The 12,787-nt window shown below is 43.5% G+C and overlaps 2 protein-coding genes across 2 annotated transcripts; one reads left to right on the top strand and one right to left on the bottom strand.

The window, feature by feature from the left end:
- Positions 1–533: 533 nt before the first annotated feature.
- mrto4 (MRT4 homolog, ribosome maturation factor) lies at positions 534–3,475 on the top strand. Its single transcript, XM_036531622.1, has 8 exons — positions 534–586; positions 1,001–1,059; positions 1,163–1,266; positions 1,389–1,470; positions 1,711–1,778; positions 1,926–2,077; positions 2,455–2,531; positions 3,100–3,475. Exons 1-8 carry the CDS (start codon positions 559–561, stop codon positions 3,259–3,261), a joined length of 732 nt encoding a protein of 243 aa, XP_036387515.1. The 5' UTR covers positions 534–558; the 3' UTR covers positions 3,262–3,475.
- Positions 3,476–3,561: 86 nt separating this feature from the next.
- On the bottom strand, positions 3,562–8,850 carry akr7a3 (aldo-keto reductase family 7, member A3 (aflatoxin aldehyde reductase)). The gene is made up of 7 exons (XM_036531620.1): positions 8,527–8,850; positions 7,909–8,096; positions 6,869–6,973; positions 6,433–6,529; positions 6,166–6,265; positions 5,724–5,853; positions 3,562–5,016 (listed from the first exon to the last, which is right to left on the bottom strand). The coding sequence occupies exons 1-7, from the start codon at positions 8,813–8,815 to the stop codon at positions 4,855–4,857; spliced, it is 1,071 nt and encodes a 356-aa protein (XP_036387513.1). The 5' UTR covers positions 8,816–8,850; the 3' UTR covers positions 3,562–4,854.
- Positions 8,851–12,787: the final 3,937 nt, after the last annotated feature.

Below are 12,787 nucleotides of genomic sequence, written 5' to 3'. Positions count from 1 at the left end.
AATGGTCTGTGTTTCTGTCTCTTCTACACATTCACGTAAAAGTCAATACCCATTTGAAGAAGCAAAACGACGTATAGGGATGGCTACATTGCCTTCTCATTTTCAGAAAGATATATTTGAAACTATTTCTCTGACCAGACTCCGGCATTTAATATTCCATCAGTTGATACCATCAGTAAGTGAATACCGCATTAATCAACTATTTTCTCTTATTAAAATTCCCAAAGGAATTAAAATTCCAAATGGGAAGGATTTTTTTGACCACATTGACTCGAAAACTGGAGAATTTAGTTTCAAACCGGCAACTTTTATCCTAAGCGATCATACATTTTTAAAGCCTGTAGAACAGGAGATTATGCGTTTCCTATCTCTATTAAAAGCGTTGCATAAAATGTTTTATTTCATAATTAGCTTCAAGTTAGCTTCACTTGACATACGCTTCGTACGCGAGACTCAAAATTTCCGCACATTTATGTTCAGGCAGGCCGTAGGCCGCCTATCATATGCCAAGAGAAACATTTGGGGTCCTTCGTGCGGTGGGATCGCAGCGTGACAACCATGCCGAAATCAAAGCGGGACAAGAAAGGTACGATTTAAACCTTTGCTTTAAAATTTTAAGGCTTATAGAATTACAGTTTATGAAATCAGCTAGTGTGGTATTTCTTGACTGTTGTGGATTGTGATTTGCCCGTGGGGTATGATTATTATGAGCGACTATTAACTATTACAAGTGATTACTGGAAGCAAGCTAGTGTGCATACACGTGTGTATACAAGAAAACGTTGAGTTACCTCAGTGTAAGGTTTAGTTGTTTTGATATCTAGTTGGGAAGTTCTTCAATCTGTAAATCTGCGTCTGTAAAATGCATATCAATTTAAGAATGTTTTACGTCAGCTGTTTGCGTAGTGCACTTAGCGGTGCCTCGCTGGTCACATATGACCATGTGTTGTAGGTGGGCCAGCTAGCTACCTGTTTTATTTCCTTTTATTTTCTTTCACAGTTTCCTTAACAAAAACAACCAAGAAAGGCCTAGAAACGAAACAGAACCTAATAGAGGAGGTATGCACCTTCTCTGTCCTTTGAACATTTTCAATCGCTTGGCTGACGTTAGCTATTTCTAGCCATCTTGTCGTCTAACTGTTCATGCCTTTTCTTTAACTAGTTGCGGAAATGCGTGGACACGTACAGATACCTGTTTATTTTCTCCGTTGCAAACATGAGGAACAACAAAATAAAAGACGTCAGGACGGCATGGAAGCACAGCAGGTCAGTCACTGTCTTAAAGGTCACGACTAGCAATTCAGATAATGAACAGGAATCACAGAGTTCGTTATCTTAAAAGCGACGAATAGATTCCAGTTATCAGCCCCTTTCTTTCTTTATGACAGATTCTTCTTTGGGAAAAACAAAGTCATGATGATCGCTTTGGGTAAAGGACCAACGGATGAATACAAGGACAATTTGCACAAGGTATGTCCAGAATATAGGTCTGCCACACTGGGAGAAAGGCCTATCAAGTTCTTATGAGTTACTATACTCATTATTACTATACTCATTATTACTTGTCCTCAACTGAAGTCTTCCCGAGTCCTGAGCTGGATGGTCTTTTGGAATGGTGGGCGAAATGAAGCGAATTGAAATTGCGTGCAACCGCAGTAACAGGTGAGATGCGGAGATTGCATTTAAGGGCTCTGTCTGTACATGTTGTAGATCAGCAAGTTTCTGAGGGGTGAGGTTGGCCTCCTGTTCACGAATAAAACCAAGGACGAGGTTCAAGAGTGAGTACAGTGTTTTCTATGGGCTGTTTGCACCATGCACTTCAGATTGTTTTTAAATCTTTGAAAGACACCATTGCTGTTGTTTATCTTTTTGGCAGTCTTGGACCTTACAGCAGAGCTGACCGTCCAGTTTGTGTGCTTTCTTAGGTATTTCAGCAGCTTCAAGGAGAAGGATTTTGCTCGGGCAGGAAACAAGGCACACATGGCTGTAACTCTAGATGAAGGACCCCTCACACAGTTCCCCCACTCGATGGAGCCTCAGTTAAGGCAGCTGGGATTACCCACTGCCCTGAAAAAAGGTGAGGTGGTCTGATGAGCCATCTTAACTGCAGGTATCATCTGCCCCAGTTTGCTGATCCAGGATCTGTTACTGATAGTGTATATGTGGGGCAGCAGTGTAGCGTAGTGGTAAGGAGCAGGGCTCATTACCGAGAGGTTGCTGGTTCAATTCCTCACTGGGGCACTGCTGCTGTACCCTTGGGCAAGGTATTTAACCCAGAATTGCCTCAGTAAATATCTAGCTGTGTGAATGAATAACACATAACCTATGTAAGTCGTTCTTGATAAGAATGTCTGCTAAATGACAGTAATGTAACACGAGAAAAGCTGAAACTGTTCCAGGGTCAGTTGACTCATCTCGAGAGATTCACCTCATCAATGTGTTTTGCTGTGTTAGGTGTGGTGACGCTACTGAAGGATTATGAGGTGTGTAAAGAAGGGGACACGCTGACCCCAGAACAGGCCCGGATTCTGGTGAGTGTATCCCTATTTTCAGTATTCCTATTTAAAAAAAAAAAGCACTCTACACTAGTTTAGCACTTAACTTAGAATCTTACTGACCTCTTGTAATACTTTGTGTTAGCTACTCTTAGCATAGTGATGCACTTGTTTGGAAGTCGATCTGGGTAAGAGTGTCTGCTAAATGATGTAACGTAACGTAATGTAATGTAATGTGAGTGGACCCCACGCTCTGTGGGGGATTCTGTCTTTTTTTTCTTTACATGTTCACTTGCCCTATTCTGTAGTGCAAGTGTATACAACAATTTATTTTGACCTGACTGACTGGATATAAAAGAAATCTCCATTTGCAGATGTTTTTTACTCAACATTATTTGATCATAATTTCACCTCTACAGGGCAGTCATTTTCTGATACATTAGGTAATCATGGATGTATGTTGACACGAATATGACTGGGACACGTGTAAAAAGTTATGGTGTGTACAGGGTACAAGTCGCTCTCAGTCCAGTTATTACTTTAAAATTGTCTCATTACATGCGTTACATTGCCTTATATGCACACATTTTCTCTGCCTCTGCAGAAACTCTTCGGCATCGAGATGGTGGAGTTCAGGGTGACGATAAAGTGCATGTGGAATTCAGAGACGGGAGAATTTGAGAAAATGCAGGAGGATGAGGAGGAAGAGGAGGCCATGCAGGGTGAAGAAGAGGAGGAGGAGGAGGAAGAAGAGGAGGGTGAATGAAACTATATGAAAGACTGGATTTTTAAAACAATCTAATCTGTATGTGGTGCCAGCAGTCAAAACCCCTACATCTGCAAGTGTTTTTATTATTTTTTTTTTTTACTAATTTTATTTTTGTTTTGTTTTCACGAGGAATACCCTAATGAGTGGAACTGCATTTGAATGTTTTCAAAGAAAGAACCTATTGTCTTTGAATCTCTTGTTAAATGTTGTGTTCACCCAAACCTGGCATGAATCTGCAGATTATTCCATAAGTAGTTTATTCAGTTTATTCAATTTTCTCCAAACCACATCATGCAGTTGACCCAAGTGAAATGAGTTAGGAAAGCTGCTGGGTGCTTTACCTCCAGGGTAGTGGGAGAGGGACATTACTGCCGTTGATACTAGGATACTGAATATGACCAAAACACTGATTCAATGCAAATTTGGTTGGCAGACACGTTATTAATATTGCCGTGAAATCAGTTTTTCTATAGAGAGCAAAATCATGTTGTTTTGACTAAGGGGAAATCACATCTACCAGAACCACTGATGAGCAGGAAGAGGAATCCTGGCGTAACAATGGCGTCCTCAGTGGTAACCATGGTGTCTGCTGTTGAGGGGTTGGTGTGAATTCTTGGTGGTCGGACAATCAGCGTCACAGAGTAATGACCGGTGTCTCAGTCTCGCTCTTTCATGTTGGAATTTATTCACGTGTGAAGACCTAGCCTCCAAAAACACCATTTTCACAAAATGCTTCAAAATTTCAAACAATTCACTGAATTAAGTATTATCTTTATCAGCTAAGTGCTTCTCATTAATACAAAGGAGGTCTAACATTGCACTTCAGTTATCAGTAAAATCAAAAGAGAAAACTGATTCATCTTGTTCAAACAGCTGATCGATGATCATGTTAGAAAGCTTGCTACATATAATCATTACGGAAAGGCAATTCTGGTAAACAGGAAAACGTTAGTGAACTGTGGCTAGATTCCAGAGCATGGAATAGAGAGATGCTAAGAAGTCACATGCGATGACATCACATGTTGAAGGAAACTCCAGATGTAACAAATTAGAGAGGGTGACTCAGTATAGTCAGTTTGCAGTGAAGAAAAAGAAAAAAAAAAAAAACCTGATTTTACCTCCGTGGAGTACTAGAATATCTGATCTTCACACCTAACCATACTTAAGTTCTGTCAGATTGGAAGAATGCAGAAAAAAGTGTATTACATCACTAACAACCAAAACAAAGGTTTGAGTATTTTACCCATTTAAATTAGTGAGAGATGTGGTGTAGCCCTTTGGGTTAATGTCATCAGAGCTGTTCCCTTAGTGTCTCCCACTTGAAGACAGAGTTGATTGTGCAGTGTTTATGCATCCCTGTAACCATGTACACTAAGGTATCTGTGGTATCAGCTAAATCTGATGTTGAAAGTATACAGTTACAGCTTGAGGAAGCGATAACAGCACTGTGGGAAATAACAGATGTATGGAAGAACAGCGCAGTGTAACCTAAATATGACCATGGAAAAATATGTATATCTTTGGCGGTGTCTGTGTCGGCACTGTTGTCCCCCTCTGACTGGGAAGCGTAGTGCTGGGCAATCGGCTCGTTTAGCGGAAGTAGTTGGGGCACTCGTGGGCCACCAGGTCCCAGGCCTGTTTGAAGGCCTGCACTACAGTCGGGTCCAGGGGGCCCTCCTCGGTGGCTGACAGGTTCTCCTGCAGCTGCTCCATGGAGGACATGCCAATTATGACACCATCGCCATGTTCACCCTGCGAGGAGAGAGTCAGCAATTATGACATCATCACCACGCTCCCCACACAGTGAAATCAGGTTGAACAGTAACACAGGGTGAGGGGTTCTGTGTTCTACCTGGGGGGTGGGGTGCATTGTGACACAGGAAAGACCCCTTTTACAGTGGAGTCATGCTGTAGACCCTGATGGGTGAACTTAAGACAATGGTAACCAGAGATTACTACAGTTCTGGTGATGAGGGAACAGTTTCTAGCAACTGCAAGGGATGATGGGCTGTAGAAGAAACCTACAAAGCTTAAGACTCACAGCAAGGACTTAATTCATACAGAGCTTTTTTAACAGTACTTTGAAGAAAGAACTGTTCCTTTTCTCTTGATAATTCCTCCCCTGAGGCAAAAATCACTTTTTATTCATTTTCCATGTTTCTTTTTCTATAAGGTGCTGAAAATTTAAAACCAGACAGATGAGGTACCGGTCTAGTGAAGTCACAACCATGCATAATGTCAGTGTCTTAAATATCTTTGACATCCAAAATTACTTTAAGAGGATCCAGATTGTATAAAAACATTCACAGGACCTACTGCTTGCTATGAGTATGGAATATTCAAGATGGGTCTTCACCCAGTAATTTCATTACACATGGTTTACATGACTTGATTTTGTACAGTTATGTTGGAATGTGAGGTGTGGGGGGGCCAGTTTTTAACCCCCATTTTAAATATACCTTTAGCTGGGAGTGATGGTGCATCCAGCGTAGGGAGGCGGAGGTCAGGGTGGGCCTCTGAGCTCCATACGCAGCCTGCAGGGCGTTTTGAACGACATCAATGGCCTGGAAGTGGCTCTCTTTCCAATACCTGTCCCACAGCAACAAACAAGAGCAAACCATTGATGCCTGTTTGAACTGGATTCTCACTACCTCAATGCCCGTGAATACCAATGCAACACACCCTACCATTCAGATGGCATAAACTCTTCATTCACATTAGTTCTCCCATTAATTTATGTCTGGGACTGTGAAACAGCCTGAATCCCTTCCTCTCTGTCTTTGAAAACGGACATCTCCCCCATTACATATTGTCAGCAGTGGTCAGCAGGTTCAGCATACAGGCAGGACCAGATACTCATCTGACCAGTCCAGAAACAGATGAAGAGATCAGGACACTCACCTGTCCCTGTAGGCGGGGGCCCAGCTGTTCCCAAAAAAGCGACCCTCGGGTTGGGTGGAGTCCTTGTCCTGGTAATGGTATTTCCCCGTTAGGAGCCCCCCTGTGTGTGAGAAGGGGACTCGCACCCTTAGGAACAAAATCTGACCCAATAACACAAAATCTGCATCTGTAATCTGATCATTTTAGTACAACATCTGCAACCGATCCGGGATCAGCTGTATTCATACACGTTCCCATTAAGAGGCTCTGGGTGAGAGCTCCCCCTACCTGCCAGGGGGTTGTAGGCATAGAAGCGAATGCCGTAGTGTCTCAGGCAGGGCAGCAGCTCCGACTCCACCTGCCGAGTGGTGGCGTTGTACATGCCCTGCACCAAGGGGGAAGCAGTGAGCAACAAACACTAGCACTGGCACCACTGTAAGCTAACAGGCAATTTTTAAAACTTCCTTAAATCTTTTCACTTGTAATAGAAGTGTTTCCGGAATGTTCCTTAAGTGCCTGCTATAATACTGAGTTGTTCTTTCATTCCATCATTTGAAATTAAGATTGTATTTAATAATTTCCTCTTGCGGTCGTCACTTCTACCTACAGAGGAAGCTGTCCTGGGTGAGTGCATGGGTTGAATAAATGACTCTGAGTGACAGTGATGGAGATTTACAGGGGTGGTCTGCAGGCTGGTGCTCGGAGAACATCCCCGCTGTCTCACCTGGTAAACTGTGGGCAGCACCCAGCCGTTATGCTTACAGATGCAGTGGATCTCTGCCACTTCCCATGAGGCGTAGTTAGACAAGCCCAGCTCCTTGTACTTCCCCTAAAAACATGATGGAAAAGCCAAGACCACAAAGTATGATTGATGAAGTCATTCAAAAATACATATTAAATCAGCGTTTCCCAACCCTGCTCCTGAAGGCACACCGTCCTGCATATCTTCTATCTATCCCTGCTCTACCTACCTGACTGAACTCATTAGTGGCACTTTTGATTAGCTGAGCACACCTGATTTAGTCAAGCAGGAAGGATACATAGAAGATATGCAGGACAGTGTGCCTCCAGGAGCAGGGTTGGGAAACACGGTATTAAATCATGAGATATTCATGCACTCGCATTTTCAAATGAGATGATTCATAGATATTCACATGTACAATGACCAAAGTCTTCAGTCTGGCCAGTTGTTGTTGCTTTCAGGGTGATCTGTCACTCAGGAGCTGGAGCAGCTCCAGCAGAGATGAGCAGTGAGTGTTTAGCGTATGATCACGTCTGTCAGTGAGCCAAACTATGCTGCTTGTGAAGTGATCTCACTCTACATTACAATATTGTCATTTAGCAAACGCTCTTATCCAGAGTGAATTATATCGCTTACAGTTTTTACATGTTGTCCATTTAAACAGCTGGATATTTACTGTGGTCATTCTAGGTTAGGTACCTTGCCCAAGGGTACAGCAGCGGTGCCTCAGCAGGGAATCAAACCAGCAACCTTTTGGTTAAGAGCCCTGCTTTGTATCACAATGCTACACTGCCGCTCTAGACCAGATCAGTGATACACATGGGGTGGAGCACAATCCCATTCTGACTATGAATTAGACCAAAGTCAATCAGCGGCGGTGTCTTTTTTGTAATGGAACATGGACTGAGGCCTCTGTCAGCCCGGTGGGCTGCAGGGGATTGTGGGAATTCATGATACAGCCACGCTGCCGAGTATGGTGGAGTGGGTGCGTGGGTACAGGGACAGACCCGGGGCTGCCGTACCTCCTTGTGCAGCTCGTTACAGGCCTGGAGGGTGTCCTCTATGGGGTTGTTGTGGTCGGGGGCGTGCAGGTAGAAGAGGTCCACACACTGGGTCCGCAGCCTCTGCAGGGAGGTGTCCAGCTGGGAGCGCACACTCTCCGGCTTCAGCGTCTTCCCGTCCCAGGGGTTCGCCTTAGTGGCGATCCGAACTGACGAGACCGGGACGGACACGCAGCAATGAGAGCACAAACTGCGTGCTGGCGTTTTAACAATGCTGCTTCAACCCGGATTTACGAATACAAGCAGCAAACAATGTTTCGGTTGTGTCACTAATTTCATATTCTCAATAACTACTCGTTTAGTGTATACAATAATTAGAACGCGTTCATAACTACGCTTACACACGCCTCCGGCTGTGTTTCTTACAGTAGGTGCAAAGGCCAACCAGCTGACTAAAATCCAAGATAGTGAGAATTTGGGAGAACTGTAGCTAGTCGCAGCTAACTACATAGTAGCTGAACTGGGATAGAGGAAAAGTTGTGGTTTTCATGTAAGTATTCGTGGCCTGTTGCGCTGACGAGCGTGAAAAGCGGTGTGCTCTGTTCGCTATAAAGTACCCGATGTTTCGAATGCATTTACCTGTTTTGGGGAGACCCAAGCCCCCAATCACAGTCTCCGACTGCCCATCTGTGTACATAAAAGCTGTGTCCAACTCATTGTGGCCGCGCTCCAGGTAAGCGCGTACCATGGCCACGCTCGTCTCCGCGTTCGCGCGTCCCCCGAACGCCATGGTTCCCAGCAGGGTAACGGGGAGTTTGGAGTTCGTTCTGCTGGACATGTTGCGGTGGAGCACAGGAGGTAAATACCGGAATCTGGTGTTAAGCGTCTGGAGAAACACGCACAGGCCCGACCGCGATCTCCACAGCATAATATACAACAACGTCAGCGAAGCAGCAAAGGGCAAAGGACACACGCCGAGTCCGCACTGAGGGTGTGTGTCAAAATTATGCCTTCAGATGCACACGTAAAGGGGATGTCTTCCTAACATAAATACCATTGGTCTGGATTTTGGGGGGTGGACGCTGGCCAGTACAAAGCTCACTTAATTTTAAACAGTATTTTCGTTCGATAGTAGTTTCTGAGTCATTCCTCCTTATGAACAAAACTCAGAGGGAATGGTTAACGTTTTCTTTGCACCCTGTGACCGTAGCAAACCACTCTCCTTGCTGGAATTGTTAGATTCCACATTATGTTAAACGTCGGTTAAGCATGTTTTCGCGTTTGAGCAGAAATATTTAAACAACATCTTTACGGAGAGACCGGTTTTTCAATCAAACGAATGGTAACAAAAGCAACTGCCATATACAGTTCTTTTGCCTTTTAAAACAAAATGTTAATAATAAAAGTCATTCACTAACTCTATGGACTCCGCCATTGGCAGGCGTAGAGAGACAGTGTTCATAATGTCTACTTGTCCTTTTGTAAGTTCAATTTATCGATTGTCCCTTTCAAGCGAACAGTGCAATTCTCGATTTTACCACAAGATGTCAGTAAAATACAACATTTAAACATCAATGCGCATGTTCTTCACTCAACTAATCAACTAGTTGCATGTGAAGATTGGTTTAGTTTCGGCTGGCGCTTTAGGTCCTCACCGATGTCTCGGGGTGGCTAGTGAAATTAACTGAAAGTATCGTCTCTTGCTGGATTTGCAGAAATCAAACTGAGACTCTGCGACTAGTCCATTAGGAGTAAAGTATGAAGCATGAAACTAATCCTCTAGTTTTCATTAAATCCTTATATTGTGTCTTGTCAAAAAAAACAGTTCAATGGTATGTATGGTAACGTATAATGAATGCAGTTATGATGAACATGTAGCCATAAAATTATGCAATTTATGCGTTTTTAGGAAAGGAGTTTTCCAGTTTAGTTAATGAAAAGGAGTGCACTCCTCACCACATTGGTTTGAGCAACACAGCTGGGGGTGACACAGAGAATTTCAACCCCACAGTGACCTTTGACCCCACATGAAAACACAGCAGGAGCAGGGGCCGAGAGAGGGAAACATTATAAAGCTGCTTCTGCTGTTCCTGCATTGAAACAACCATTTAGTTACTTATTAATAATGGAAAAGAATGTCTGATTTATCAAAGCACCATTCCATTCCAAATCAACCTGTTCATATGTATCTCACAGAGAAGGCACGTGCTCTAACCACAACCAACCAAGTTCCTTTATCTGTCGCCTCTGTGGGTGTAGTGCTCATAAAACATATCTTTAATATTGCATCAAACAATCGTTAGCTCGTCGGTTCCCTCCAAATCCTCTTTGGTTTGTGAGCGTGCCTGAGTCCATACTCTTTTCCATGCCCCATCACCCTTTCCTCTGAAGCTAATAAATCACTGATTCCCTCAGTTTATTTTAATATCGATGTGAAAACTCCAGCCTGCCTGCTGAGTTTTATATGGCTGTGGGATGCATGTGTGCTTTCATGACACTTTTATATAAACATATGTCAACGCACAAAACGTTAGCGTTCTTAAGGAGCATGTGTTGTGTGAGCTTCACAGCGTCTTTATTGGAAAGGACAATGGAGTTAATGTGTGTTTACAGTATGACAGGGGCATATTGGAGGCAGAATGTAAAGTAATGTCAGTTACATGTGGAATGGTACATTTGCATGTAGTTTTCCCAGGGGAAATAGACAATAATCCAGCAGGGGGGAGATGTGCAGGAAATTTGATGTTATGCACTTGGGACGCAGAATAAACAGATTTAATGATATAGGCTTTTTGCTTCACATTTGGTCACAACTATGGTCTTATAACTAAACAAAATTCTAGCCCTAGAGAGATTAGTAGAATTAAAGTCCTGATTTTTCCCAATTTTCCCAATTTTAATGTAACCAGTGAACACCGTTCTAAATGTGCACATGTACACAAAGATGTATGCAGGCATACAGATACAGACAAATGTGCGCGCACACACAAACACACACACACACACACACACACACAGTTTTAATTTTATTTACTGACATGACAAAAGTTCATTCCTGTTGTCAAAGTGTACACATATCAAAATAAATATCACAAGAAAATAATTCCTGTAATTTGCAATGCTCAGAAATGCACACCATCTCTGAGTTGCCAGATTTCGCACAGAGTTCCTGTGACCTCTGTTGACTTTTTCCATGTATTGGTCATGCTGTAGGGTCAGATGGCTGAATTATAAATGTCTGAGCTGGACTGGCAGCATGCTGGCTTCGTTGCATTCATAGCTCCATGATGTACCTGCATATGGTGGTTCCTCTTGGGTACCCTGCCCGAGGACACAACATCAGTTCCATACCAGGTAGTCAAGCTGAAAGCGTTTGGGTTATGAGTCCTCCTCCTCAACTCTACAGGAGGGGGTGTGCTGCACACCACACCCCCTCCTTCTCCCATGCAGTGATCAATGTCTCTGACAGGATAAGTTTTGTGTATGCATAACTTACATACAGAACTTATCTACATGCGTAAAAATAATGTAATTTTTAAAGAGGGTATGCAATTCGAGCCATTTCTGTAGAATTATCCATGTGTGCAAAATTGCATACACACCCTCAGCATAACGCATAAGGCCAAGCACACGTTAGAGTGCACACCGCAAAGCTTGCGCCTATGGAATCCTCAGCGCTACGTCGCGCCTCTTAAAAGCCGCGCATACTATCGATCTATGTTATACGGATAGAAGGCAGCATTGGAAATTTTGTGAGTCATACTGTCCTGGAAAAGTCCAGTTTTAGATGCAAGCGACGATGGATACACTATTGCCATGTACTGTCTACAGTTATTACGATACTCCCTGGGTAGCGGCTGGAGTGAATATGACAGATTCAATATCATATTTCATTAGGGTCAGCTGTTGGATCTCATGAGAGAATCGCAGGAGAAGAGAAAAGCGGGACATTTTCGTCAGAAACCGCCCCTGGCTGAAATGTTTTCTGCAGGTGCTGCCTGTCGTAACACGGGACACATCAGTCTCCTGCTCGAGAGAAGCTCAATAAGCTGGTGCCAAAGGTGTAGCGCATATTAAATGCCCTCACATCAATTTCCGACACACTTTCGAGCGGCGGGTTCGACCGCTGGGAAGGTGTAAGAAGACGCTGCGTCCCTCGTTGAGGGAACTCACGCTGTTTAAGTTTTGTGCAGATCTAATACGATGAAGCTACGCCCTCTCATTTCACCACTCCTTAAATATGACGGGTCTTTTTTTATTTCATCCTTTTAATGATAAAAGTATAACTAATATATAAAAATAATAAATAAAATAGGGCAATATTGAAGGGGTCTGACAGACTGATGTAGGTGCTCAGAAACGAGTAGAAGCGCTGAGATGATGAGTCGGATCGGTTGTGTCTGTTTAACCTCTTAAACTCTTAGCCCTTTTCTGAAGTTTAGGTTTGTGTTTAAGACTTAACCCGCCAGCATCTCCTCCCCGTTCCCAAAACCCGATCGCAGGAGGGGTGCGTTGTGCGATCTCTGCCCTCACAAATACACTGCATTCTCTTTTCAACCCCGGGGGTTAATTATGCCACAGACACCCATTTATGCCTGACACTGGCTTCTGGGAACGAGGAAAAAGCCAGAAGTGTCTCTCACTGAAAAGGCAAAGAAGTCCACCACAGTTTAAAGTTCTTCCCGTGAAGACCGATTTTCTTTTTTTCTTTTACAAAGTTATCGGATTATTTCCCAGCGGTCGAACTCGACACTTGAAAGTGTCGGAAAAATGATGTGAGGGCATTTAATATGCGCTAAACCTCCGTCGCCAGTTTCAGTTTTCAATGCTCGAAGACATTCCTGACGTTTCTCTGGTTGCTACCTGCTTTGTAAAATAATGAAACTGAACGTTTGGGCGG

This window comes from Megalops cyprinoides, chromosome 6 (genome assembly GCF_013368585.1).
Source record: "Megalops cyprinoides isolate fMegCyp1 chromosome 6, fMegCyp1.pri, whole genome shotgun sequence".
NCBI classification, from domain to species: Eukaryota; Metazoa; Chordata; class Actinopteri; order Elopiformes; family Megalopidae; genus Megalops; species Megalops cyprinoides.
The sequence above is the reverse complement of the archived record's forward strand: the minus strand, read 5'-3'. Positions and strand labels throughout refer to the sequence as shown.

Coding starts and splice junctions, on each gene's coding strand:
- akr7a3 (XM_036531620.1), bottom strand. CDS start 8,815: ATGCTGTGGAGATCGCGGTCGGGCCTGTGCGTGTTTCTCCAGACGCTT. Junction 6,530..6,868: donor TGCTGCCCACAGTTTACCAG/GTGAGACAGCGG, acceptor CCCTTGGTGCAG/GGCATGTACAACGCCACCAC. Junction 6,266..6,432: donor TGCCTACAACCCCCTGGCAG/GTAGGGGGAGCT, acceptor TCTCACACACAG/GGGGGCTCCTAACGGGGAAA.
- mrto4 (XM_036531622.1), top strand. CDS start 559: ATGCCGAAATCAAAGCGGGACAAGAAAG. Junction 1,060..1,162: donor AACAGAACCTAATAGAGGAG/GTATGCACCTTC, acceptor TTCTTTAACTAG/TTGCGGAAATGCGTGGACAC. Junction 1,471..1,710: donor ACAAGGACAATTTGCACAAG/GTATGTCCAGAA, acceptor TACATGTTGTAG/ATCAGCAAGTTTCTGAGGGG.